At 34.5% G+C, this 27,027-nt stretch overlaps 1 protein-coding gene and 1 non-coding gene across 2 annotated transcripts in view; one reads left to right on the top strand and one right to left on the bottom strand.

Annotated features, from left to right (window-relative positions):
* Window positions 1–27,027, top strand: part of LOC145293101 (dynein axonemal heavy chain 3-like) — a 404,365-nt gene that overhangs the window by 239,619 nt on the left and 137,719 nt on the right. Inside the window, exons 45-51 of the mRNA XM_080139477.1 lie at window positions 2,957–3,081; window positions 6,710–6,895; window positions 9,747–9,914; window positions 13,495–13,628; window positions 20,321–20,606; window positions 22,439–22,606; window positions 23,945–24,156. Coding sequence (XP_079995603.1) covers window positions 2,957–3,081; window positions 6,710–6,895; window positions 9,747–9,914; window positions 13,495–13,628; window positions 20,321–20,606; window positions 22,439–22,606; window positions 23,945–24,156 — 1,279 coding nt within the window. The remainder of the gene's footprint in view (window positions 1–2,956; window positions 3,082–6,709; window positions 6,896–9,746; window positions 9,915–13,494; window positions 13,629–20,320; window positions 20,607–22,438; window positions 22,607–23,944; window positions 24,157–27,027) is intronic.
* Window positions 3,977–4,049, bottom strand: Trnar-acg (transfer RNA arginine (anticodon ACG)). Its single transcript has one exon. It is a non-coding gene; the product is annotated as a tRNA-Arg (tRNA).

Below are 27,027 nucleotides of genomic sequence, written 5' to 3'. Positions count from 1 at the left end.
ATATATGTATGTACGTATGTTTGTATGTCTGCCTAAAACTTTCGCCAGAGGCGACGGATTTCCACGAGATCGGTATCATTTTGAAGCTCGGCGAGTCAGCTTTTCCAGTTGAAACGAAATGCATTTATTGATGGTTCTTCCAAAATAACGCTTTGCTTCTTGTTTTAAAAGTCTGTTAGTTTATGTCATCTGCCACTTAGTTACATGTCTCTCACCACTACGGGTCAAACGTTTTTTCCCCCCTGGAAGCAATTTCTTCTCCGGTCCTTACCACGTGGTGCATATTTTTTCTTTTTCTTCTCCTTCTCTGCTGTGACGTCACTTCATGCACAAATTTAATAAACGGGGCCAATAAGGAATCAACAGAGAGCTTAAATAGTAAGGAGGGAAAGAGAGAAGACGAGAAAAGTCGATTGAAAAGTTGAAGAAAAATAATTTTAATAAAAAACTCGGTGCCCCTTTCAATTGACACATCTTTAAGACTGAGCATGGATGAATAACATTTACAATAAATAAATCAGTAGTTATATAGTTAGCTTTAGAGATAAAAAGAAAATAGAGAAAAGTTCCACTTCCACCAGCAATTTATATCATACTAACTTCTTTACTAGCTCAACGTTTGAAAGATAAAGGGCAACTTTAATGGAATGTCCGAATATCCTTGAATCTAATCAAGTGGTAATCCCGGGAAGAAGCCTCTTGATTTTTCAGAAGTCCGACTAAAGGAAAATGAAACAAAAGGGAAAATCTATCTCTGTGTGTGTGTGTGTGTGTGTGTGTGTGTGTGTGTGTGTGTGTGTGTGTGTGTGTGTGAATTTAACAGTTTAGCCATGCTGACGCCGGGCGATACCCAGAAACAAGAAACATATGTTCAGGGACAACTTTCATGTACATAAAAAATATTTAAGAAATATTTAAATAAAAAAATGTTTACATATTTAATAAATAATAATAATAATAATAATAATAATAATAACAACAACAACAACAACAACAACAACAAAAAGTGGCGACGCAAATAAACAAATAGCAGGTAATTCCCTCAACCATTCGGTAAGCATAACAATTAAATACAACGGAATCGCTAAATAAATAAATGAAACAACCCAATAGATATTACATTTAAAAACAAAAAAATCGTGCAGAAATTTGACAAATCGTAGCTCCATGGAAAAACATCGAGCTGCCGATTAGGTAGTTACGAGTTCGATCCTTGTTAAAAGTTTAACATGCTAATGACGATACGCAGAAACATATGTTCATGGATAACTTTTGTGCACGTAAAAAATATTTAATAAATAATTAAATAAAAAATATTTAAATATTTAATAGAATTAATATATATATATATATATATATATATATATATATATATATATATATATACCGTACTTTGAGGTAATGGTGCCAAATCTGAGGGTAATTGCGCCAACTAAAAAAAAGTACTCTTTATATGAGTGGTTGCCAAAAGAGCACTTTTAGCTAGTTGATGCAATTACCCCAGACTTGGCGCAATTACCCCAAATACGGTATATATATATATATATATATATATATATATATATATATATATATATATATATATATATATATTGTACACAAAGTTGTTAGATGAGACAAGTCATTGGTACCGTCGGTTTCAAGCCCGATGATTAGGACCGTTTAAGATCATATCAAGCTCTCTTCAGCCAATACTCATCTATTTTATAACCGGAAGTGGAAAATATATATACCTCACGAGTTCACGTTTAACTCTCGTTTGATTAAATCACCCCCCCTGTTTATTTATCGGTTGATGATTTCATTAACTTTAAAATTTGAATTATTTTAATTTTAAAATCTAATTTCGATTGACATTTTTTTTTCCATAATTTCTTTTTTATATATAAAATGATTTTAATTTTAAAAAAATTAATTTAAAAATCTATTTTTTTATATAAAAATTCAAACTTAAAATTTATATCAATATCGATTAAAAATTAAAAATTTCGTTTAATTATATCGAATTACGTTTAAAAATTTCGAAATACGTTTAAAAATTTCTTTAAAAATTTCAACTCTTTCAAGGTTTGGGGATGTGAGTATTTATCTAGCCTAAGGGATTTTCCTAGTATATTAACACTATTATATTTTTCCTATAGTTTAAAAATTGAAACAGATTATAAATTACATTTATAAAGTATGAGTTTTAAAAATTCATATATAATACATCAAAATCTATAATACAATTACGATTAAACCCCAAATTTTACCGACTAAAACCAATTTTAGCATTTACAAGTTTACTAATTTTTTTGTATACATATATAATCAAAATCTAAGTTTTATCTTTTTCATTGACCCAGTTTATTAGGAGTGCATTCCTTCTGTGTATACAATTTTTCAACGATTCACTCCTCACATTATATTAATGCGTTAGAAGAAAAGAGTGAGCTCAATTCTATAAGAAGAGGCTTGTCTGAACAATATAAAGCTCAACAAGTATCATTGGAACTTATATAGGAGAACAATAGGAATGAGAAATAAAGTCACAAAAACTATTGGTGAATATAAGATTGGTTCATTTATTCAATAAGGGAATACAAACAATTAGTTGGGGGATAGAATGGACTCTTTATGCCAACGCATTTTGAAGCCTATAAAGCTTCAAAATGTCATCATTTATCAAGGCTTCCAGGCCACTCTAGGATAAGGGTTAATGAATGCACGGTGGTTACCAAGACAACACCGTAGTAATCATTAGTGGTGACAACTGTGTAGAATTTGATTATTTAAGACAAGAACTTGTTTACATTGGACTTGAAGACGACCATGTTGTAGTTAGTTGGAAAGCTGGCTCGTGGTACAGAGTTCCACAAGCGGGCAGTGCTAGTTCATGGAATTTGCAGCACAGACAGATAGTGGGGAGGACTTTGTTGAGAGTGGTTGTAGCTAAAGTTTGATTTTTGTTTTGCAGGTATTGGTGGCAGTGGTCGTCAAAGTGCTGTCAAATTGGCTTGTTACATGGCGGAATATGAGCTGTTTCAAATTGAGATTACTCGCAATTATACAAAAGTTGAGTGGAAAGATGACCTTAAAAAGGTTTGTGCATCGTTTTATGCCCGACTCGAAGGGAGGGGGTGGTAAATGTTTTTTTAAAATCTTATTATTCTTGTTCTCCGCCCCCCCCCACACACGGTGAATGCAAATTAAATGTTCATTTATTTTCCAGAATTTGATGGACGTATTTAGTTTATCAAAGAAAGTTTTCAAAAATTGTTACTCCTACACGATAGGCTTCCACGTATTTAACAAAGATTCCTGAGTCAAGTGTCCAGAAGAAACACACAACTCCGTATTTAATGGAAATAAAATATATTGAACAGAAAAGCAAATACAACAAATAAAGAGTGTGGTCATACGTCAGTCTGACTGCCAAGTGCGCATAACTTGTGCATAACTTGTTCTCCTGTATTCCCCCATATTCTCCCAGTCTTTATAGTAAGTGGAAGAGTTTATTATTATCCGTAGGGTGGACACGCCACAACACTGAGCTTTGACCAAAATATGCAGATGATAAATTAGCCGATGTGAATGTAAAAAAAAACTTTCAATTATAAAACGCATTTTACTTTTTACTAAATACGTTTGTTTCATTTTTGACATCCAATAAATGTTATTAAGCAAAACTTACACATATATTTATATTTTCGTTTTCTCTAAATCTTTTTTTTTTTTACATTTTATTTGTTTTTAATAAGATTTTCCATCAGAAAAATCAATTATTTACAATATTATACTAGCAGCTGCGCCGCTTCGGCACACACAATGCCGAGTTAAACACAAAATCGAGTACACTCAACATCGTCCTACCATCAACGTTTATCTTGTGAACTCGGAGTATAGGAAAAACAAAATCACTGAAAAAACAAAAATACCCTAACTAAGAGTAAGGATAATGAGTAAACGTTGGAAAAAATGATGGTCAAAATTATTATGAACTTGCCAGGATTCGAACCTGGAATCTTCTGATCCGTAGTCAGACGCGTTCGCCATTGCACCACGAGTCCTGTCCGTATGCTGAAAGATGTTACCGCGACTGTATACAGACAGTGCTAAATTCTGTTGACATGGGCAAGTAACTTTTTTGACAATTGTACGAAACGGTACAAATATCCTGGTGGGGGGGGGCTTTTTGTGTGACTTAGCCTTGTTCGTTATGAACCATATATAGATGACAATCTAAGGACTCACACCTTTCAGGGGAAAAAAAGAATTTTTCAATTCGGTGCATCTGTTCGAAAGTTTATTGGTATATATACACACACACTTAAGTAAAAAAATAAGCGTTTAGAATTCTATTTCTAATATAGGTTAATAAGAAAAAGAACTCGTTTTATAAAGCTAAGGTGTATGACTACATATTTATTTTACATTTCTGGATTTTTGAGATAAGAATTGATTAATTTGTATTTGAGTGTTATTCGCACAAGGTTTCGGTCGATGTAACCTTAGACCTTCTTCATGTATATTTTGTCAAACTCTAGAATCTTTCTGTCAAACTGAGGAATCTGCAAGAATTTCGAGCAGAACTTTTTATTTAATCTACATGACGTAACGGATAAAGTACTAGGTAAAGTTCAGTTGTAAGTGACACTCTTCTGGGGGTTAAAGATTTAATACTAAGAATATAAGTGCAAATTGCTGAAGATTTCTATCCAGTTATGACTGAAAGAATGGAAGCATGCTACTCCTGTGTCTTAAATAAAAGATTCAGTTCGAAATTTTGTGCAGATTCTTCAGTTGGACAGCAAGATGCCCGAGTATGATAAGATACACCTGAAGAAGGTCGGAGGTTACATTGGCTGAAACGTTGTGCAAATAACACTGAAAATGAGAAGAGTATTCCGAAGAATGCAAATAATACGGAAGAATCCAAACAATACAAATACAATTTTTTCCTACTTCATTATTTTTACCAATTGCTGATGTACTGAGTCATTTAATTATCATAATTGATTCTTGATTTGTTGCACATTTTGTTCAAATCCAAACAGTATCAACTCAGAACACAGGAGGATCAATTCAAGACGAGCTAATGCTAATTGTCGATTTAATAAACTGGTTATTAATTGATGAAAATTGTTCTTGATTTTTTTTATGTATACAAGAACAGTGAAATAACTTTCGGTTTTCGTAATCAGAGTTTGACAAAAGAAAAATTTAAAACAATCTTGACTTTTAAAAAATCACATATATATATATATATATATATATATACATATATATATATATATATATATATATATATATATATATATGACTCTTTTTTCGTGGATGTTTTATCAGCATATTCCAGCTGCTTATGTAAGTTGCCGGAATATGCCGAGCGCTGATTAAATTTTAAAACACTAGAAAAAACGAAAATATCACAATAGTAAACTTGAATATAATCTTTATTATTTTTCCAGTTTCAAGATGCGATTTGAAAAAAAAAAATCCCCTAAGGCAAGGAGGTCCACTGCCTACATTGGCCATTTATGCACCCCCAAGTGAATCTGTCATTCTTGTTTATTTTTTAAAATGCATTTTTTTGCACATGTACGGCATCTTATACTGCCTCCGATTAATTTCTATTCCTGATAAAATGAAAGACCTTTTTTCCAGCGGCTGTAGCATAATCTGTAAACCCATTAAATTTACTGAAATGATTTATTTTTAATGATTTAATTAATTTATTATTTGAATGGTTTAATGATTTTATAAATGGTTTAAATTTTTACAGGATCAAAGCTAATATTTTCTTCCAATTTATTAAGTGTCGTTTGCTGCATTAGCTGAGTGTTCGTCATATTCTGGCAGTTTATGTAAGCTGCCGGAATATGTTGATGCTACATCCACGAAAAAAATATATCGTTCTCTGCATAAGTACCGAATCTTTTAACCTCATTTTACTATACCGCTTATACAAGTATACATAAACCATCTGGCGATTATAATCGTTGAACCGAGTACGATTGCCCTTAAATGGACGGTTCAGAATCTTTAAACGATTTCTCTGTTGGGGTGTCTGAAATAGTGGATGAATGTCTGACATCCGATAGGATGTCCCTCCTCAGAAAAAAAACAAAAATAAAATAGAAAAAATAAAAGAGAATATAAATACATATTAATTTATTTAAATATTATTACGTGCATAGAAGTAAGCTACCCACAGACATGCATGTTTCGAAGTATCACTTCTCTTCATTATGACTTAACTTTGTTGCCAAGGATCGAACCCGTCACCGCTTGATACCTGGTGTTTTACCATAAGACCACGGTGACCTTTCCTTTTTTATGCCCTATTTTTATCGCTTTAAATGCAAGATTGTTTATTTATTTTTTTCTTTTTAGCGATTCTGTAGTATTTTTTCTTTTTTTTTCTTCTCGTTCCCTGAGCGCTCTTAAGAAAGAAGTTATCTGCCCTTTTTTAAATTTTAGTCGCCCCACATTTTGGAATATATTATTTGTAATTATTCAAGCAGTTTTCATAAGTTGCTGAAATATGCCGATAAATCATCCACAATAAAAAACGGGTCGTTCTCATTTATTAATATTTATACATCCTAACCTTGCATTGCATTACTCTTTCAGACCTCGTCTTCTCCCTTAGAAGGGTGAAGCATTTATTTCAGATGCATGTATTGTAGCAGAAATCTGTACTGCTGTTTCTTACTTTCTCTTTTAGCTTCTGCGAAATGCAGGATGCAATGCAAAACCACACGTGTTCCTGTTTTCAGACAACCAAATCAAAGATGAATCGTTCATGGAGGACATAAGCATGATCTTGAATACCGGTGATGTCCCAAATCTTTACGCAGCCGATGAGAAAGCAGAAATCATTGACAAAATGCAAAATGTTGCACGACTCGAAGTAAGTCCTCCCCCCTCCCACCTCAATTAGTCATTTTCAAATTTCTTGTTTTTCGGCGCTTTTCTATTGGTATTTTATTTACCGCCTCTGCAAGAGATTAGACAGAAGGTGAAATGGGGTTTGAAAAGCAAGTGCTGTAGGTGAAGTGCACTCTTGTCTACAAAAATGCCTTAGCAACTCCATTAACATTAGTTTGGTTGTTTTGTTTTATTGCATATCAACCTTTTCCGGGTTATTTCATGCTGAATCCAGTAGTTTGGAAAAAAAGATTTTATGTTACAACTTCTGTATAATTCCAATTATTTGTTCGTTGAGTTTAGTTGCTTTGTTTTACAGCATAACAACCTCTTTCAAGTTATTTAATGCCGAATTCAATAATTTTGGAAAAAGGGTTTTTATGCTTCAAGTTGTTTATATCTTTCAAATATTTATTCATGGTGTTTAGTTTAGGCATTTTGTACAGAAAAAAATGTTTTCTTTTGTTGACTTTGCAGAACATGATTGAGTTGTGTAAAGGGAAAGGAAAAAAACAATAACACCAATGTTTGGGGCATTTTAGGTTAGAAAGCCAGTATTTTCAGACAGTCTGATCTGGTAGCACCCCTTCTCTATTAGCACTCCCCTCTATAGTCGCGTCCCAGACTAATACATCTACGGCTGAACGGAACTATTCCTTAACCTGACACCAACAAAGCCGCTTTCTATCAAAGTTTTGCATTTTTTGACAATTTCTTGCTCAAATTCTGCAGAAAATATTTGCTACTAATATCAAACAATCCTTTGTTTATTTGTGTTCCTGATGCTTGCTGGGGAGTGTGACGGTGTTTCTGAAAGGGTCATTCTGAAAGAGTCATCCTGGCACCACACCAGCTCCTCGGGTGTTAAAAATGATAAACATTGTCTCTTAAATAACAACTGATTGCATGGATTGATATCAGCCGCAGACCGAATTTATTCAATCAATTTTGTCACCCACATCCTTTTTCTAAACAATATTTTATATTTTTGTCATTTGTTTCCGACTTATTGATGTCACAAAAAAAGGAATGCTTCTGCTTTACCATTTTATTCGAAATAATTCTTTATACTCTTGTCTTTAAATTATTATTATTATTTTCCAAATACTGACCAAGTTGATCAGTTTCTAATCTATGTCCTATGCTTCATAATGCTATATTTTTTATTATAAATATCGAACTTTTATGACAGTCGTTTACCAGAGAGTGTATGTGACTGTGTGTCTCTGCGCCATGGGGATGTTTCTGGAAGGGCTGTTACATCCTCGTACTGGACTACCAGTTCAATAAATGATAAAACGATAGGTACATCCGTTTCAGATAAAAAATGTCGTTTTCTCTATCTGTTTGATGAATTTTCTCTTCAAGTTCCTAGCATCATTAATTATTTCCTGAGAATTAATGATCTGGACTGGAGCTGTCGAGCTGCAATTGAACACTGTATAAAATAAGCAAACAATACATCTTTTTATATGAAAATTGAATTCTTTTATTTCAACATTTGAAGATGCATTCTAAGAGATCGAAACATTGAGCTGGTACAACCCGTCTATTATCGATAAAAATCAGATTCAAACTTTTTGCGACTGACTTGAACAAAGTTCAAGTTCTAACTGCATTACAAATCTTTCCCTGTGGCGAAAAACAAAGAGAGAAAGAAAGAAAGAAAGAGAGAGAGAGAGAGAGAGAGAGAGAGAGCAAGATGCATACGAAATAGGGTCAAACATTTTGGAACACCCTATATATATATATATATATATATATATATATATATATATATATATTATTATTATTATTATTATTATTATTATTATTATTATTTTTCAATTTTTAAATTCACTTTAAGGCCAATATTCTTTTTCATCTATATATTTCTATATTATGTTTCAAACATTACTTCTCTCATACTCTGAGCTTTTCAAACAATGTGCTAAAAAAGAAAAATAATAGCTAGTCCATATAAATGTTACCCGTTTGCTCAACGTGTTTCCTTTTTTAAGAGTCATTCTTTGAGACTCCATGGAATAAGGAAATCTATTTTTAATCCGTCTCCCTTGTTTCAAATAATAAATGTTGTGAATTCTAATTTGTAAAATTATAAGATCATATATAGATGGATAGATAATTTCCACAATAAAACAACGTCGCAGCTCACACAAGCCATGAAAACCATGGATTGGAAGCCTAAGACTAGAATTGGACTTCAAATCAGTAGCTTTAATGGCTTATGTGAACTGTGACGTTCATTGATTATGGAAATAATTATATTATCTCACATTTAAAATCATAATACACACACACACACACACACACACACACACACACACACACACACACACATATATATATTTGAGTTGAGTCATCTCTATGGAATTAAGGAAAAGCGATCAATTTTAGTGCAGAGGCAACATTCCGACTTTCGGTTGTTGAATACATTCTAACTGTTTACTATGTATGCCCACTAAGTTGGCATTTGTAGGCACTTAATCATCCTTAATTCTTACATCCATAATTGCCGGTGGCCTTGAGGTAGAATGTTAGCCTATAAAGTCAAGGGTGACTTTGGCCGGGTTCAAATCTCCTAACCAGTGGTAATTATCACTTCCTACACTAGTGATTGCATGAACATGAAACACCAGTGTCTGTGAATATAAAAATTATTGTTAATATTTAATTAAAACATATTAGAACAAATCATGATCCAACGGGTCGTAAGTGGTCTAGTAATTAATAAAAATGTCTGAAAGGAAAGCATTTTTTTTTAATATTTGCCTTGCATATTTCTCTCGCTTCAGGTTCATTATTGTTTTTTATTTTTATTTTTTTGCGTTTAGGGCCGTAAAATCGATGCGACACCACTTGCCATGTATAATTTTTTCATTGACCGTGTGAAGCAAAACGTTCATGTGGCACTAGCGATGAGTCCAATTGGAGACGCTTTCCGGAATCGCCTACGAATGTTCCCGTCATTGATCAATTGTTGTACGATTGATTGGTTTCAGGTGAGTGCAGCTTAATTTTAAGGGATGATGACAAGGAAGAGTTCATTTTTTAAAAATCATTTTGCTTTTGTTTTTATAAACATAAGTTCTCGCCTTGCTTAAAAGAAGTGTTTATTTGAAATTATTTGACGTCACATTTTAAATAATGCACGCGCACGCACGCACGCACACACACACACACACACACACACACACACACACACAGAAGTAGGGAGTGTGAGACACCTGACATCCAACTGTAAGGTTCTGCTGGGTGACGGTTACTATAAATGCGACACAATGGAGTGTGTAAATACGAGGGGCGTGCAATAAGTAATGCACCTAGGTGAAATTTTGCATGTGCAATGATTTATATCTCTACGGGTTATGTGACAAATTACAGCTCTGAACTAATTGTGGTTTCTGTTTTACAGGTGTTTGAACTGAGTCAGGTGTGAAATGGAGTCTGTTGAATGTCGAACAGTGATCCGGTTTTTGTATTTGAAAGGAAGCACACCACAGGAGACTTTTGATAAAATGAAAGAAGCTTATGGTGATAATGCCCCATCATATGACCTTGTAAAATGCTGGCATCGTGAATTCAAACATTGCCGGAAGTCTGTGGAAACAGCTCCCAGACCTGGTCGCCCCCCTTCTTCCATTGATGAGGCATCTGTTGAGGCTACCATTTTAGAAGATCGGCGCATTACTATTCGCCAAATAGCCCAAGATGTCAAGATTAGTACAGGGTCTGTGGAAACTATCATTCATGACCATTTGCATATGCATAAGGTGTCTGCCAGATGGATTCCCAGGTTGCTCACACCATCCCAGAAGCGAGGCATTGGGTGCTCGAGGATGAATTTGGAGATGTGCCAAGAAGATGAGTCAAAGTTTTTCAAAAGACTGACTACACAGGATGAAACCTGGGTCCATCACTATGGTCCAGAGACCAAAGTCCAGTCAATGCAGTGGAAGCACTTGGACTCACCTCCTCCAAAGAAGGCAAGGGTGCAGCCCTCCGCTGGCAAGGTCATGCTCACAGTCTTCTGGGACCAGGACGTAGTAGTGATGACAGATTTCCTGGCAAAAGGTACCACAATTACAGGAGCCTATTATGCTTTACTTTTGAGGAAATTAAGGTAAGCTATCAAAATTAAGAGGCGGGGCAAGATCAGCAAAGGTACCCTCCTCCTGCAGGACAATGCTCCAGTCCACAACTCGCATGTCGTGTGGTTATGAAATCCTTCCCCATCCTCCCTACTCTCCTGACCTTGTACCCTCTGACTTTTACCTTTTCCCAGCCATGAAGTTGTTTTTGAAAGGAAAGCATTTCCCAGATGATGCAGCCTTGATTTCTGACGTCTCCAGAGCTGCATCAAACGATGGGAGAAATGCATAACTCTGGGTGGTTCCTATGTAGAAAAAGACTAATAACTGTGCCAAGTTTCGTTGCTCTACTGCTATGGGAAGTGGGTCAGTGGCATTACTTATTGAACGCCCCTCGTATCTTCACTGGATCATCTGTAAAAAGTTGAATATCGAATACAGCAGCAAATCCTGGGAACACATACCAGGAACATATACTTTACGAAAAAACAGTTGGAAATAAGTCATACACCATCCACTATGTTTATACAATCTCTACAGCTTGAAAACAGAGCAAAAAAGCTAAAAACTGACATAGTGATATGGGACAAGAAGGAGAAAGAAGCAACCTTAGTAAAAGTTAGTGTCTTCAATGATGCTGGGTTAAACAGAACTGAGAAGGAAAATATAATGAAATACAAAGGTCTTACGTATCACATTAAAAAGGAAACTGGAATCTTAGGAAGATCTCTACCATTCCAGTAATTATAGGTGCAACTGAACTCATTAAAAAGAATGTAAGAACTTTCTGGGTGAGTGCAGCGTAATTATAAGTCTACAGTCTTTTTTAATCCCTTTTTGCTTTTGTCTTTATAAACATAAATTCTGGTCATGCTTAGAAGTATAGTCTATTTTATTTGGAATCATTTCTTGTTGGATTTAGAATATGTGTCAAATTGGACAAGTTTTAACGGGAGAACTTCAATGGCTACTGGAGAGAACTTGAATGGCTACTGGAGAGAACTTGAATGATTACTGGAGAGAACTTGAATCGATGAAAAATATCCTCTACTTCTATTGGAAATAATGATGAAAAAACTATTTGCTAGCTTAAAACGGGCAAATGTTCCATTTCCATAGGCTTAAAATGAGTGCTTTATGCGAAATTGATAGTTGAATATGATTAAATTTAACTGTGCGTCGAACGAAAACTATAATATTTAGTTCGCTGCACCTTATCATAACAAAGGTCCATACAAAATTTCAGCCATATCAGCTTTTCTTAGAAAACTTCTAGAATAAATATGGTAACTAATCCCTATTAATCCTTAACAGCGCATCAAACAGATAATGTTCAGCAAACTAAGTATTATATACTTAGTTTGCTGAACATTATCATTTCTAATGTCTATACAAAATTCTAACCATATTGACCCAGTAGTTTCCAAGAAAAAGTGAAATGAACAGATGGACAGACAGACTAAGATTAATATAATATAATATATAATATATATAATAATATAATATCGACTACTATAAAAGAGTTTGATATTTATTCTTTGTTGTGTTTTTATTCTTGATTTTTATCAATATACAGAGTGGAATGATGATATTGTCGCTCTATAAAATACGAGATAATTCCATTTCCGTTTGATAAAAGCCGGTTTTCTACTTTTGTTGCAGACCATCGACTAGTTGGCCAGTTGTGTACAAATCCCAAGAGTGATAGGAACGTTCTATCATGTCTGAAAGTGACACAATGTTAAATGAGAGAGATTGGAGATGCGCTGCTATGCAACTCATGTTCTCTACCGCTCTAAGTTCTGACAACAGGACCATTGCAAGCACCCTCAAAATGCATCGCTGGATTGCCACAAATAACAGGAACGTGCTCAGAGTGATGAAAACAAAGTTTCCGGCCACACTTATGGCTTTTGGTGTGATTTCAAGTGAGGGCCACATCACATTTAAAATAAAGCTGTTGTATTTTATTTAGGGCGACACTTTTATCGTTCTACCCTATATATATATATATATATATATATATATATATATATATATATATATATAAGTAAATTCTTGTTACAGCAAAATGGAAGGAGAAATTTCAGAGGAAATATAATTTAATTTAAATACCAAAGAAACAAAAAAAAACGGGCAGGTGGAATTATTAAAATTTTCCTTAAGGCCTTATCGTCTGACCTTCTAAGAGGAAACGTCAGAATGATAAATTAAAAGCTAAGAATCGAATGAGGAAAGAGGGAAATTGGTTTCAGTTGGAAGACCAGTGAGAAAAAAAAAAAAAAAATTTATAATTCTCACTGTTCAGGTGGTTTTATATATATATATATATATATATATATATATATATATATATATATATATATATATATATATATATATATATATGTATGTATGTATGTGTATGTGTGTGTGTGTGTGTGTGTGTGTGTGTGTGTGAGATTTGTATTTTTAGTTTTAAAACTGATAAATTTATATTGTCCTTTTAAAGGCGTGGCCATCAGATGCTCTGGAAATGGTGGCGAATAAATTCTTGGAAGATACCGAAATGGACGATAAAGTAAAGCAAGAATGTGTAACAATGTGTAAACATTTTCATGAAAGTGTTCACGTGATGTCTGAAAGGTAAGAACAATTCGAACTTGAATAGTATTTATTTGAAACTATACATTTCTGACCTAATATACAAATAATAACATTGCTAATTCTTGAAACTTTATTGGCAATTTTATTATTACGAATTATTACGGACTATTGCTTTCAAGATAATGTAACTGTAACGTAGTCGTTGCATAAACTCAAGTCCCACACGTTGTATACAGACAGTCGCAAGGAAACAAAGAAGAGGAAAAAACTGGACTCACTATTTTTCGGTTGAAACAATAGACATTTATTTGCAAGTACTTCCAAAATAATGCCTAGTTTCTTGTTCAAAAGTTTTCTTGTACGCCCATCTGCTTAACAAGACTCTGCTGACCATGTAGTATTCTATTTTTATCTTGCCGTGTTTCCTCGCCTTGGGGCCATCTGTGTAACACATCTATTTTTGGCCTCTGATATCTCGAACATGTCTCGAATACTTTTTTCTCTGAACACGTGTCATGCAGTCAGCTTGATCATTTGCCTATGGCTGCTGCTGCTGCTGCTAACCCAACGCTAGCTGCTCTGTTTTATAACCTCCAACAATTCAAGATGAAAGCGATAGTCCTAATAATCCAAAATAATACAAATTATCAATCCTTATCTCAAAAATTACAAAACATCTTCAGCAATATTTTGAATCTTCAAACTTCCTCCTTCTACTTTTCCTCTTCATCATCGTCGTCGTCATCGTCCTCCTCCTCCTCATCATCATCATCATCAGATTTGGTTTAACGTCTGTCTTTACATGTTAACACGTTTTTTTTAGAGAGAAGTCACCAGTTATCAAGGCCCGGAGGCCACTCGAGGACAAGGGTTGGTTGGTTGTTTTTGTTTGACGGCATATCAACCTTTTTCAGGTTATTTAATGCCGAATCCAGTGATTTTGAAGAAAATTTTTTTAATAGAATATATTTTTTTTTCAAGTCGGTTTCTATTTAACCCATAGTTTGGACCCTAACAGGTATTACCACTCCGGGTCAGAGTGGACCTTGGAGCAATGGCAATTAAAGGGTAGCTCCACACTCCCCAAAGCCCGCGAGCTGGGGCCTCACCATCGGATACAGTTTAAGGTCATATCCATGACCAGAGGAAAAAGGTTAATGAGTGTAAGGTGGTCAGTGTGACAACAGTTCAGTAATAGATTTTGGTGGCAGAATTGGATTTGTACGAGCCTTTTTCAAGTCTCACACAAAACACACATTCATATTTCAAGCTGTCATATACATACGCGCACACAAACATACGCGCCCACGTCCACACATGTACAAATATTCACGTTCACGTACATACACTCACATTCACGTGTATATACACACACGCTTACGTATACACATGTACTCACACACTCGAACACGAACGCACACATGGACGACGTCACTTCTGTTTTCTAAGGAAATATACATGCGCAAAAGACACTCCGGAGACAAACTGTTTCTAACTCCCTTTTTATGACTAGCTCTCGGCTAGAGAGGTTGGGCTAACCAACCGCCTCCCCTGCGACTATGTATGGGGCACGAGCTAAAGACTGTATGTATACATTCTCACTCTTTCTCTCTCTATCTACTCCTGTTCCCTGAGAACACCTTCGCGTAGCTGACTACTAACTGATGACAACTCTAATATCCTCTTCTTTGTCTACACGCTGGACTACCATTCTCAATTTTCCTACAACATTTATTTCTCTTCCCACGTGCGAACAAACAATAGTGACCCGAACTTGGGATGAAAACACATTTCCTTTTCTTGCTACAACACCAGTCCTGCAATGAACATTGGTTACATACGCGCGGACATGTTATAACTAAAACGTTCATTCCTTTCAACAGCAAATAAACGACGTTTATCTTATCCATAAATTGAGTCTTTGTTTCCTTCAATTCCCATTCGTTTCATTATTCTTTTGTAACGGGATTGGGGTATTTATATATCCTAGTCCCCTACAGATTATTTAAGGGGACAGGATAGCAAGAAAGTGTTCACATTGGACAGGCGGGCAGTTCTAGAAAAGAAGTTTGTTCATAGAATTTGCATTTAGATTTGGGCACTGAAGAGAGTAGGGAAACTTGTTGGCAGCCCTCTAACTTGACGAGTGCATTCAAATTGACCACATCATGTCTGCTCATCCTTCAGCTAACATCCACATTTGTAGTGACTTCAATGTGGAATGGCTTGAACAAGACAGATGATGTGGGGAGGTTCTATTATGATTTCGCCATTGCCTAAGACCTCACCCAGATTGTTCACGAACCCACCCGTGTGCCCGATACTTCCGGTCAGTACACTAGCCTTCTAGACCTTTTTCTCACAACTTCCACTGAGCTATGTTCATGTTTCATTCTGTCTCCTCTGGGATCTTCCGACCATTCGGTTGTATTAGTTAAGATAAAAACGAAATGCAATAAGTCTTCAGATGTACCTCTCCACCGTACTGTATATCGATACTCTACTGCTGACTGGGATAGCTTCCGTACATTTATATCTGATCTACCCCTGCATTCCATGTTTAAAAAGGATGTGTCCTCTATAGTATCAGACCTGACCGAATGGTTAATTGTATGCATAGACCGATTCATACCATCCAAAAAATTCCAACAAAAACCTAACAGCCAGCCATGGTTCTCCCCAGAATGTGCTGCTGTCATCGCGCACAGAAATCACTTTTTCCATAGTTACCAACGTAATAGATGCACTGTGACTAGAGCTGCTTTCAGGACTGCCAGCAACCACTCTAAAAGAGTAATAAAAAATGCAAGAGAGCTATATGCTCAGTCCGTTAAATCCAAAGTAGCTGAGCAGCAGCTTGGTTCCCACCAGTTCTGGCAAATAGCAAACAGGATCCTGAACAGAAGTGTGTGTTCTATCCTAACCATCATCAATGGACCTGAGGTCATCTCGTCAGCATCAGACAAGGCCAAACTATTTGCCAAGAACTTTGCAGTTAATTCTACCCTATGCGACGAAGGCCATCAACTCCCCGTATTTCCCCCTATAACAGACAACATGCTATGCAACATACAAATATCTGTGTGTGAGGTCGCTAAGCTAATCAAGAACCTTGATTCCAGTAAAGCAACTGGTCCTGACGGCATTCCAATTATAGTGTTGAAAAAGCTTCAACCAGAACTTTCCTCCATACTTACAAAACTGTTTAAGCGTTGCCTTAAGAAGTGCTTTCCAACACCCTGAAAAACCTCATCAATATGCCCTGTATTTAAGAATTCAGGCGATAAGTCATCTTCCTCTCAGTACAGACCAATAAGTGTCCTGTGTGTCATGAGTAAGTTGTTGGAATCCATATTAAATAGAGAAGTAGTCAACCACCTCAGCAGAAATAACCTTCTTAGTGACATGCAATATGGTTTCCATTCTGCCAGATCTACAGCAGATGTGCTAACATTTATATCTCATAGGATTTGTGAATCTCTTGACAAAGGCTTCCTCCCTAGGGCAATTGCTCTTGACATATCAAAAGCCTTCGATAAGGTATGGCATAAGGGCCTACTTCACAAGATTTCCAGCTACGGTATAACTGGAAACGTTTTCTCAATCATTAAATCATTTCTCTCTGATAGGCTCATAAGAGTAGTGGTTGATGGGCAGAAATCAGAGGCCCTCAGTATTAATGCTGGGGTCCCTCAGAGGTCCATCCTGGGCCCAACTCTCTTCCTGATCTATATCAATGATCTCCCAAAACACATACTTAAATCATTCGTTGACATCTATGCTGATGACATGGCAACACATCAAAGGCCGTAAATGACAAAGTTCTCTCTAATTCACACTCCTCTGATCTCGAGCGCGTGGTACAGTTGGGAAAGGGATGGCTGGTTACTTTTGATGCATCTAAAACTAAGCTCCTATCTTTACATCATCAACACTCTGATCCACATCTGGCATCAATTGAAATGGATGGCTCTTGACTAGGGGAAGTTCCATGTTTTGATAAGCTTCTGGGATTGACCTTTACTCCTGACCTGAAATGGAACACGTACATCAAGGTCGCTGGAAAAATGGTAGGATCCTTCTACTGCTCCAGAAGATATCTCACTGCTGATGCAATTCTCTATCTATATAAAAGCCAAGTACGTCCAAGGATGGAGTACTGTTGCCACATCTAGGCAGGACCTGCTAAAAACAGCCTATCCTGCCTAGACAAAGTACAAAATAGGCTTCGGGGATTAGTGGGGGATGCCCTTTTCTCTTCCCTGCAACCTCTCTCCCACAAGAGAGACGTTGCGAACATGTCTTTGTTTTATCGTTACTTTCATGGCAAGTGCTCATTTGAGCTCCAATCCCTGGTCCCCCCTCGCAAATCTTTCATGAAAAACACCCGTCTAGCTGAAACCACTGTCAAAGATTTTCCCCACTCTTTATCTGCACCAAAACCAAAACATAGATTCCATGAACAAAGCTTCTTTCTTAGAAGTGCACGCCTGTGAACCTCTGTTCTGTTTGCCTGTTTCCCACCTGACTATAACTTGGATGTCTTCAAGTCCAACATAAACAAATTCCTGACAAACCGCCTACTTAAGTAAGACACTATCAAATCTCAGCACTAACATACTGTACACGCATTAACCCTTATCCCCGAGTGACTTCCGGGCCTTGATAAGTGGTGACCACCTTGTAAACAAAAAAAAAAAAATTGTGAAAGTTTGGTGAGAAGGAACCATTGAATGAAGCTCAGACGAGCACTTGCCGTGAAAATAATGGTAAAGCAGTGACAGGCTCATAACATCTCTTCTGTGGAAAAGAGGGTGCAGGGAGGAGAAAAGGGCATCGCCCACCAGGTTTTGAAGCCGATTTTGAACTCTGTCATTGAAAGATAGAATTTTCAGGGAAGCTCCTCCCTAGATGTGGCAATAGTACTTCATTTTAGGGCACGTTTGGTTCTTATACTGGTAAAGGATTGATTGTGTTGAGAGTGAGATACCTTCGAAGGTAATAAAAGGACCATTTTTCCGGTGATCTTAGCAACAGATTTCATGTAATTCTTTCATTTCAGGTCAGGGGTGAAGGTCAGTCCATAAAGCTTGTTGAAGCAGGGTGCTTCTTTGAGACAAGAGCTATTCAGATCAGTGCGTTGGTGATGTAAAAATAGAAACTTGGTTTTGGATGCATTGAAATTAACCAACCACTTTTTAGCCCATTGCACCATATGCTCAAGGTCGGTGGAGAGAGACTGAGAGATCTTGCTCATTGCTGGCCTTTGAAATGTTACCATAGATGGTAGTGTCGTCTGAGTATATATAGACAAATGACTTAAGAGTGCGATTTGAAAGATCATTGATGAAGATAAGAAAGAAAATTGGGTCCAGGATCGATATCTGGGGTACTCAAGCATTGATACTTTGAGCTTCGGACTTCTGTCCATTGATAACTACTTGTATAAGCTTGTCGGAAAGGAAGGATTCGAGGGTTGAGAAGACATTTCCCCATATTCCATAGCTGGAGATCAAACCTTGTCAAATGCCTTTGATACAGAAAAAGCTATTACTCTAGAGAGGAATCCTCCATCGATAGATTCACTGATTCTCTGTGAAATCACAGTCAGTACATCAGCTGTAGACCTCTCAGGATGGAATCCATATTGCTTCTCGCTGAGCAGGGCTTTTTTGCAGAGGTAGTTGACAATTTATCTATTTATTAGATTCAAGCAACTTATTCATTGCCCACAGAAGACTAATTGATCTGTACTGAGATACTGAAAACCAATCTCCGGTGTTTTTAAATACTGGTCAGACTAACAAGATTTTCCAAGGTGTTGGGAAGCAATTCTCCTTTGAATGGCTTTGCAAGAATGGGTGCTAGTTACGGTTGTAGTATTTTGAGTTATATGACTGGAATATTGTCAGGGCCAGTTCTTGGACTGCTTTTTGAAATGGATTTCCAAATTAACCTATCTCTGACCAGGTCTCTATTTATCCTTATCACTTCATCTTTTGCTTTATGTGGTCTTCCCCTGCTGACCCTGCTACATCAACTATTCTATATCTGTTAATCCAGGAACTTTCATTCATTCTTTCAATATGGACAGACCAACAAGGTCCCTGATTCTGTACACATTTCTCCATGCTCTTCTGATTTAATCTTGCTCTGAGATCATCAGATTTAAGACTATCTTTAAAGACCCTCCTTACACATCCATCATATCATTCTCACATCATTTCTATCCATGCAATGCATGTCTTCAACCCCCACTGGCCAGGTTTCACTTCCATATGTCATCACACTATGTACACATGCTTGATAGATCTTGTATGAGAAGGATAACACTCTGCAGTTTATTAATGGCTTAATTTCCTTGAACTTATTTCATTCACACCTAACTTTTGCAATCACATCAGCACCAACTCCACCCTGTGCTCCAATGATATCACTAAGGTAAAAAACTATACCATACCCACATCTGAGTTCTTATTCATCTCCATTGTCTTACACTTTTTGTAATTAAGAACCTTCAACCTCCAGAAGTGTAACCTTTACAATTGAATTTTACCAAGTACTCTATCCACTGCATCACAGATTCTTGCGATCTTTGCAAGGATCCGTGGTGCAGTGGATAGAGTATTATAGTAATAACTCTACCTGTTTCTACATTGCATAAAAAATGATGGTTAAATTATTATTATATTTTTTTTAACTAAAACTTTTGTGATTGTCTTCTTTTATAGATACTACGATATTTTGCGTCGACATAATTATGTCACTCCAACATCTTACTTGGAATTGATTTTAACCTTTAAGAATCTGTTGGCCCTGAAACGTACAGAGGTTCTTACCATGAAGGACCGTTACTTGACAGGTCTGGAGAAACTTGAATTTGCTGCCTCTCAGGTGGGCATCATGCAGAAGAAACTGACAGAGATGCAACCGGAATTAATTAAGACATCAGAAGATACAGAAATACTGATGGTCAAGATTGAACAAGACACGGTCGAGGTGGAAGCCAAGAAAGAGGTTTGTATCTATTTTTTTCTATTTACATCTAGGAGGTGTGAAGCTGAGCTGAGTTCTGGTGCTACACATATGGCCTTCCCACAATCACTCTCGCCACCCAACTCTTGACAAGTGGAGAGAAACTCAATATAGACATCTGAATTGAGTTTGAGTCCCTTTTCAAAGATGTGGTTGCTGGCATGATGTGGAAGTTTAATTTCCTCCTATAACAGTAAGATGTGACACAAGGTCGGGAATGTTGTGCAATTCATAATGAAAAGAATCATAGCAACACCAACTCAACTGGGTGTTTGATCTTAATAGTTCTTTAGTTTCCGTAAGGTGTTTTCTTTAGATCTTGAGTGTGAGTTACGAAAACCCTTATTTTTTCATAATTGTCACTTCGATGTGGAGGTTCAGATTACCTTGACTAAATCTTGCTGCACTTTTTGGAGCTTCTCAATGAACTTTTTTGTAGATTTTGTCAGGACACCTGCTATGTTCCTTCCTATTAACCATTGCTTCGACACCTCCATTACAATTTTACAGCTCACATCTCACATAAGACAATTATCAAATTTGTTCTGAACATATACTGAACAGATATATATATATATATATATATATATATATATTATTATTATTATTATTATTATTATTATTATTATTATTACACTTAGAATATACAGAATACCTCTAATAAATAAAGAGGGTTAATATATCCTTATTCCATAGAGTTTCAAAGAATGCAAAATTATTCTCTTCAGAGGAAAGAAATGAGTTAGCAAATTATATAATTTCTTTCATTTCTTGAAACTCCGTGGAATAAAAGTATATATTAACCGTCTTTATTTATTGGAGGTATTCTGTCGAAAAATAAATTTTACATGTAAGATTTGATTTACAGTTTTCATTTATGCTTCTTGTATTAAGCTCTACTTTGCAATGTCGTAGTATCGAGCTTTCTTATTTGGTTGGGATAAATATAAACATTAATACTTATATTGGACTGAAGTTTACATTTGTCTAGCAAACTTCTGTTATAAGAAGGAAGTAAAAATTTTGCAATTAGAATTAACAACATTTATTATTCGAAACAAGGGATGCAGATTTTCCTTTATTCTATAGAATTTGAAAGGAAAATAGTTAACAAAATACTACGTATGTACACTAGCTATAGTTTTGCTGGTTAGCACATAGTTTGAAAATTACAGAGTATGGGAGATATAATGTTATTAAAGAAAATATAGAACAAAAAAGATATTCAATCTGAAGTCCACGTAAGAAGATGAAAAATAGAATTGTAACAAATATTGGAGTTTGTTGGAACTTAAATGAATGGTAAGTGTAGATCCGATGGTGTTCTCTGTAAATTCAACTGGTAGAATGAACATTTGTAAATTTTTGGAATCCCAATCGTAGGGATCTATATTTCAAATTTGAAAACGGCCATGTTATAGTCAGCCAAAAAAGTAGACATTTCTAGAAAAGAAACTCTGCCCATGAAATTCTTGTTTAGTTCTAGGCACAGGTAGAGTGTGAGAGAAGTTCTTGGCAGTTGTTGCAGTCAGGCGAGTATTTGTTGCGAATGTTTTGGCGCGAGGTGACGTCACAATGAAGGAAAAAAGGGAAAGAAAAGCAGTTTTTTAATCACATGATGGCGACAACTATCAGGCAGATTGTCAAGAATGGATTCTTGATTGGTACTACTCATGTCTCCAAGCAACCAAAAGAGACTCAAATTCTAATTCAAAGAATGATATGAGGGTATTGAAATCGATAGATCAGCTTATAACGATTTCTTATTTGCTTGTCTGTGGAAAACTTTTCATGTATACTTTATTATTTTGCAGGTGGTTGCAGCTGATGAAGCAATAGCAAATGAAGCTGCTGCAGCTGCTCAGGCGATCAAAGACGAATGCGAGAGTGACTTGGCTGAGGCCATTCCAACATTGGAAGCCGCCATTCATGCCTTGAATACCTTAAAACCATCCGATATTACAATGCTCAAATCCATGATGGTAGGGGAAAAATGAATTTTTCTTGTTACATTATCATTCTAATATGTGCTCTTTTAGAGATTTATCAAGAATTTAGATGCAAGACAAAGACTATAAGTGTCTCCTTTCTTAGTGATAGAACATTTGTTTTACATATAATGAGGATTTGAGTTCGGAACTTGGTACCTTTGTTTAACCTGCTATTGTGTTCTTTTTCCTTTATGCTAATGAATTACCGCTTACTAAGGCTAAAAGCAACTCAAGGATAAGAATAACACTGTTAGTTGGATGATGAACAACATTTTATTCATTTTTATTTTTAATCCAAATTTTTATTTTCATTTTCCATTTTATTTATTTTATTTATTTATTAAACTTTTGGTTTCATCTCTCGTTTTTTCATTTCATTTTTATTTAAAAATTTTAGTTTCATTTTTTATGTTATTTTTATCATGAAATATTTTGGTTTTATTATTCATTTTATTTTTATTTAAAAATTTTAGTTTCATTTTTATATTATTTTTATTATGAAAAGTTTTGGCTTTATTATTCATTTTATTTTTATTTTATTTTTATTTAAAATTTTAGTTTCATTTTTCATTTTATTTAATTTTTTTGTATTTTATCTAAAATTTTTAGTTTAATTTTCGTTTCATTTATGTATTTTATTTTTTATTTTTTGATTTAAAATTTTAGGTTTATTTTTCCTTTTATTTTATTTTCTAATTTTATGTTAAAGTTTTAGTTTCACTTTTCATTTCATTTATTCATTTTACTCATTTTTTTTTAATTTTAGGTTAGTTTTTATTTATTTATTTCTACTTTCATTTAAAGCTATTAGTTTTATTTTTATTTTATTTATTTAAAAATTTTAGTTTCATTTTTTAAATAAAAAATTATTATTATAAAAATTTTTGGTTTCATTTTTATTTCATTTATCTATTTTTATTTGATTTAAAATTTGTAGGCTCATTTTTCATTTTATTGATTTCTACTCTCATTTAAAACCTTTAGTTTTATTTTTAATTTTATTTTTTATTTTTATCAAAAAATTTAGCTTCATTTTTTATTTTATTTATTTTTTAATTTTATTGAAAAATTTTAGGTTAATTCTTTTGATTTCGTTTATTTCCATTCTTATATCGTTTTTGTTTAATTCCTATCAATGAAAAAAATCGAAGACGTTTAATTTAATTTAATTTATATCACGATGGCTCACTTCAGTTTTTAAAAAAATATTTTGCTCAACTCATTGCATTCGTTATAAAAAAAAATTGGCTAAATATTGAGTATATACAGTTTATTTTGTCCATTTTCTCTGACCAGATTGTCTTTTCATTTTCTTGTTGTTTGTCTCAGAACCCTCCACCTGTTGTCAAATTAGTGATGGAGTCTGTATGTGTGATGCTGAGCATAAAGTCCGAAAGGAAACCGGATGGAAGTGGCAAGATGATTGATGATTATTGGGTTCCATCCCAAAAACTTCTTGGAGATCTGAGATTCTTGGAAAGACTCAAAACTTACAATAAAGATAATATTCCCCCTCCAATCATGGCAAAAATTCGAAAGACGTAAGTAAAGGAATTTAATATTCCCACAGTATTACTTTTTATTCTTTGATTTTTGCAAAAGTTTCTCTTTTATTAGAAGCAGCAGTGGCAGTGAATGTTATTTTTTATGTATTCAGTCTTGATTGAACAAACATCAAATCAACAGTTTTTTTTTTAACTAATCACAATGCAAGAAGTATTCACTTCCAAATCTCACGCAGTGTAAAAATCAAAACACAGCACTTTCTCTCTCTTTTCCAGACAACGCACGTTGGTGGTATGTCCTTGAAAGCTAACAACATTTCTGACTAAAGGCCTCCAACAGATATAACAAGAGACACACACGAACTGCTAACACACAATATCATCATGTATACAACTAACTGAACTCGCTCGCACTTAAGTTCATACATACACTATCTCAATGAAAAAAAAACAGTCATGCTAATATACACACACTACACACATCTAAATGCCAATAACATTTATACACACATAAACGTACAAGCTGACAGCTGATATGAACATGTGTATTCAATTTCTTTTTACAAGCAAACTATCGTCTTTCATCTTTGGATTCATTGAATTCTCAATTTTTAAGTAACTTTATTTTTGGTTGCTACAAAAGTTGTCTATATATTAATACGATATATATATATATATATATATATATATATATATATATATATATATATATATATATATAGTAATTTATAAAATATATATGGCGATTAAGCTACACTGAATATTCTGCATTTCATCCTATAGGATTCGTCAGGCTTATGCGCAAATTCTGTGGTTGCTTCTTGTTTTTATATATGTTGAGGATTTCTAGTTGGCCAATCAGCTTTCTAGTATCCACCGCGCCCCTTCCTATCAGCCAATCGGCATGCATTTTATCAAACAAAGGATCTGTTTTAAAACTAGGTTAGTCGTTTTAGGTAGACGTTCTCCTTTTTTTTTCTTTTTTTTATACATATAAATATACCTATGTGTACACACATACATGCACATATATATACTTATATATATATATATATATATATATATATATATATATATACATATATGTGTGTGATCGTTTATGTATATTCATGTTTATTTAATTTATTTATTTGTTTGTTTTCTATATTTATTGTTAGTTTTAAAGCTATTTTGTATCGCTATCCTAGAGTAAGTTTTATTTTGTGAACACAGTTGTTTGCTATTTCCCGCCTACAGTTTAATAGATTTTGAGGTTCTTTAGAGTACAGGATAGAAAATTTTTCATGGAGGCATAATTTACATGTCTGCATGTGGTAGCTTGTCTCATTATTTTCCATTCGACTACCTGCGAATGTCCGCTTTCTTTGAGTTCCCAGTATTTATTCGCTAGTGTTGTTTTTATACGGTGTTTTTTATTTTTGAATGTGCTTTTGTGGTCATAGTATCGGGTTCACGCATAAATCTATACTTTCGTATATTAAATTTATGTGAATAAATGAAGTAGTTATATATATATATATATATATATATATATATATATATATATATATATATATAAAGAGAGAGAGAGAGAGAGAGAGAGAGAGAGAGAGAGAGAGAGAGAGAGAGAGAGAGAGAGAGAGAACTTGAATGCCTACAGAAGTTGACTTTAGTGCCTACCAGAGAGAATTTGAATGCCTACAAGAGATAACTTGAATTACTATAGGATAGCATTTGAATGCTTAATGGATAGACTTGAGATGCCTACTGGTGATAATTTTTATACCTACAAGAGAAAACTTGAATACCTCCTGGAGAAAAAAAAACTTGAATGCCTTCTGGAGAGAACTTGAATGACAGGAGATAACTTGAATACTTACTGGAAAGAACTTGAATGCCTACTAGAGAGAATTTGAATGCCTACTAGACACGATCGTCGAGTGTCTAAGGTCTTTCTGTACAGGGTTTGTCAGGAAAACCTAGCATGTGCATACCTCACCCTTCAAGTAAATCCAGAGCCAAGATTCAAAATAACATAGTATTTGACGTGAAAATAAATCAAAATCCCCTCGGTATGGCTATCCTGCACTGGCTTCTCTAAGTAATGTTGCTTACGATAACAACATTAAACTGAATATGCCATCAGACTAGAAAAATTCTTGTCCTGGAATCTTGTAAAACCAAGAGACCACAAGAAGGATATACTATAACATATTGAAATGGTCTATTAAGGAAGAGGAAAATTAATGTTTTTCAATTCTTTACAATGTTTGAGAAGTAAAGAAGAATTTAAATAGAATATTCGAATATGTATGTGTCCCTTGATTGTTGAGAACTTTGACTAAAGTAAAATAAAACAAAAAATTCTTCGTTACAAGATAACTTCTGTGCCCAATTCATATTAAATGTCCGTGTGGTTCTTGTCAATACTCAAAGACGCTATCATTGTACAAAATGAGCTCATTAAGGCAATGAACCACGCCACGTTATCAAGAAAATTTCTTGAGATTGAGCCATGTCAGGAAGTAAAACGAGACAGAAAACATAAAATGTGTAAAGAAAGTTTTATTAAAAGTTTCTTAACATTATTTTAATTCAATAAATGTTCAGGTAATTAATGTCTCATTTTGTGTTATTAGAAATAAATTTCTTAATTTTATCTTAATTCAATAAATGTTCAGATAATTAATGTTTCTTTTTGTTTTATTAGAAATAAATTTCCTAATTTTTATTTAATTCAATAAATCTTCAGATAATTAATGTTTCTTTTCGTGTTATTGCACTACTTTAGTGTATTTGTTTGTAAAAGGATGAGTAATTTTTACAAGTATTTTCAGAAATGCTCCAAGTTAATATTTTTTAATTTTATTGCCATGCAATGTAATCATAAATGAGGCCATTTAGCATTTGAACTTTGTTTAATTCGAT

The sequence above is a fragment of the Euprymna scolopes genome, chromosome 14 (genome assembly GCF_053919585.1).
Source record: "Euprymna scolopes isolate OS-2025 chromosome 14, ASM5391958v1, whole genome shotgun sequence".
Taxonomy (NCBI): domain Eukaryota; kingdom Metazoa; phylum Mollusca; class Cephalopoda; order Sepiida; family Sepiolidae; genus Euprymna; species Euprymna scolopes.
Note: the sequence above shows the minus strand (reverse complement) of the source record. Positions and strands in the feature narration are given on the sequence as shown.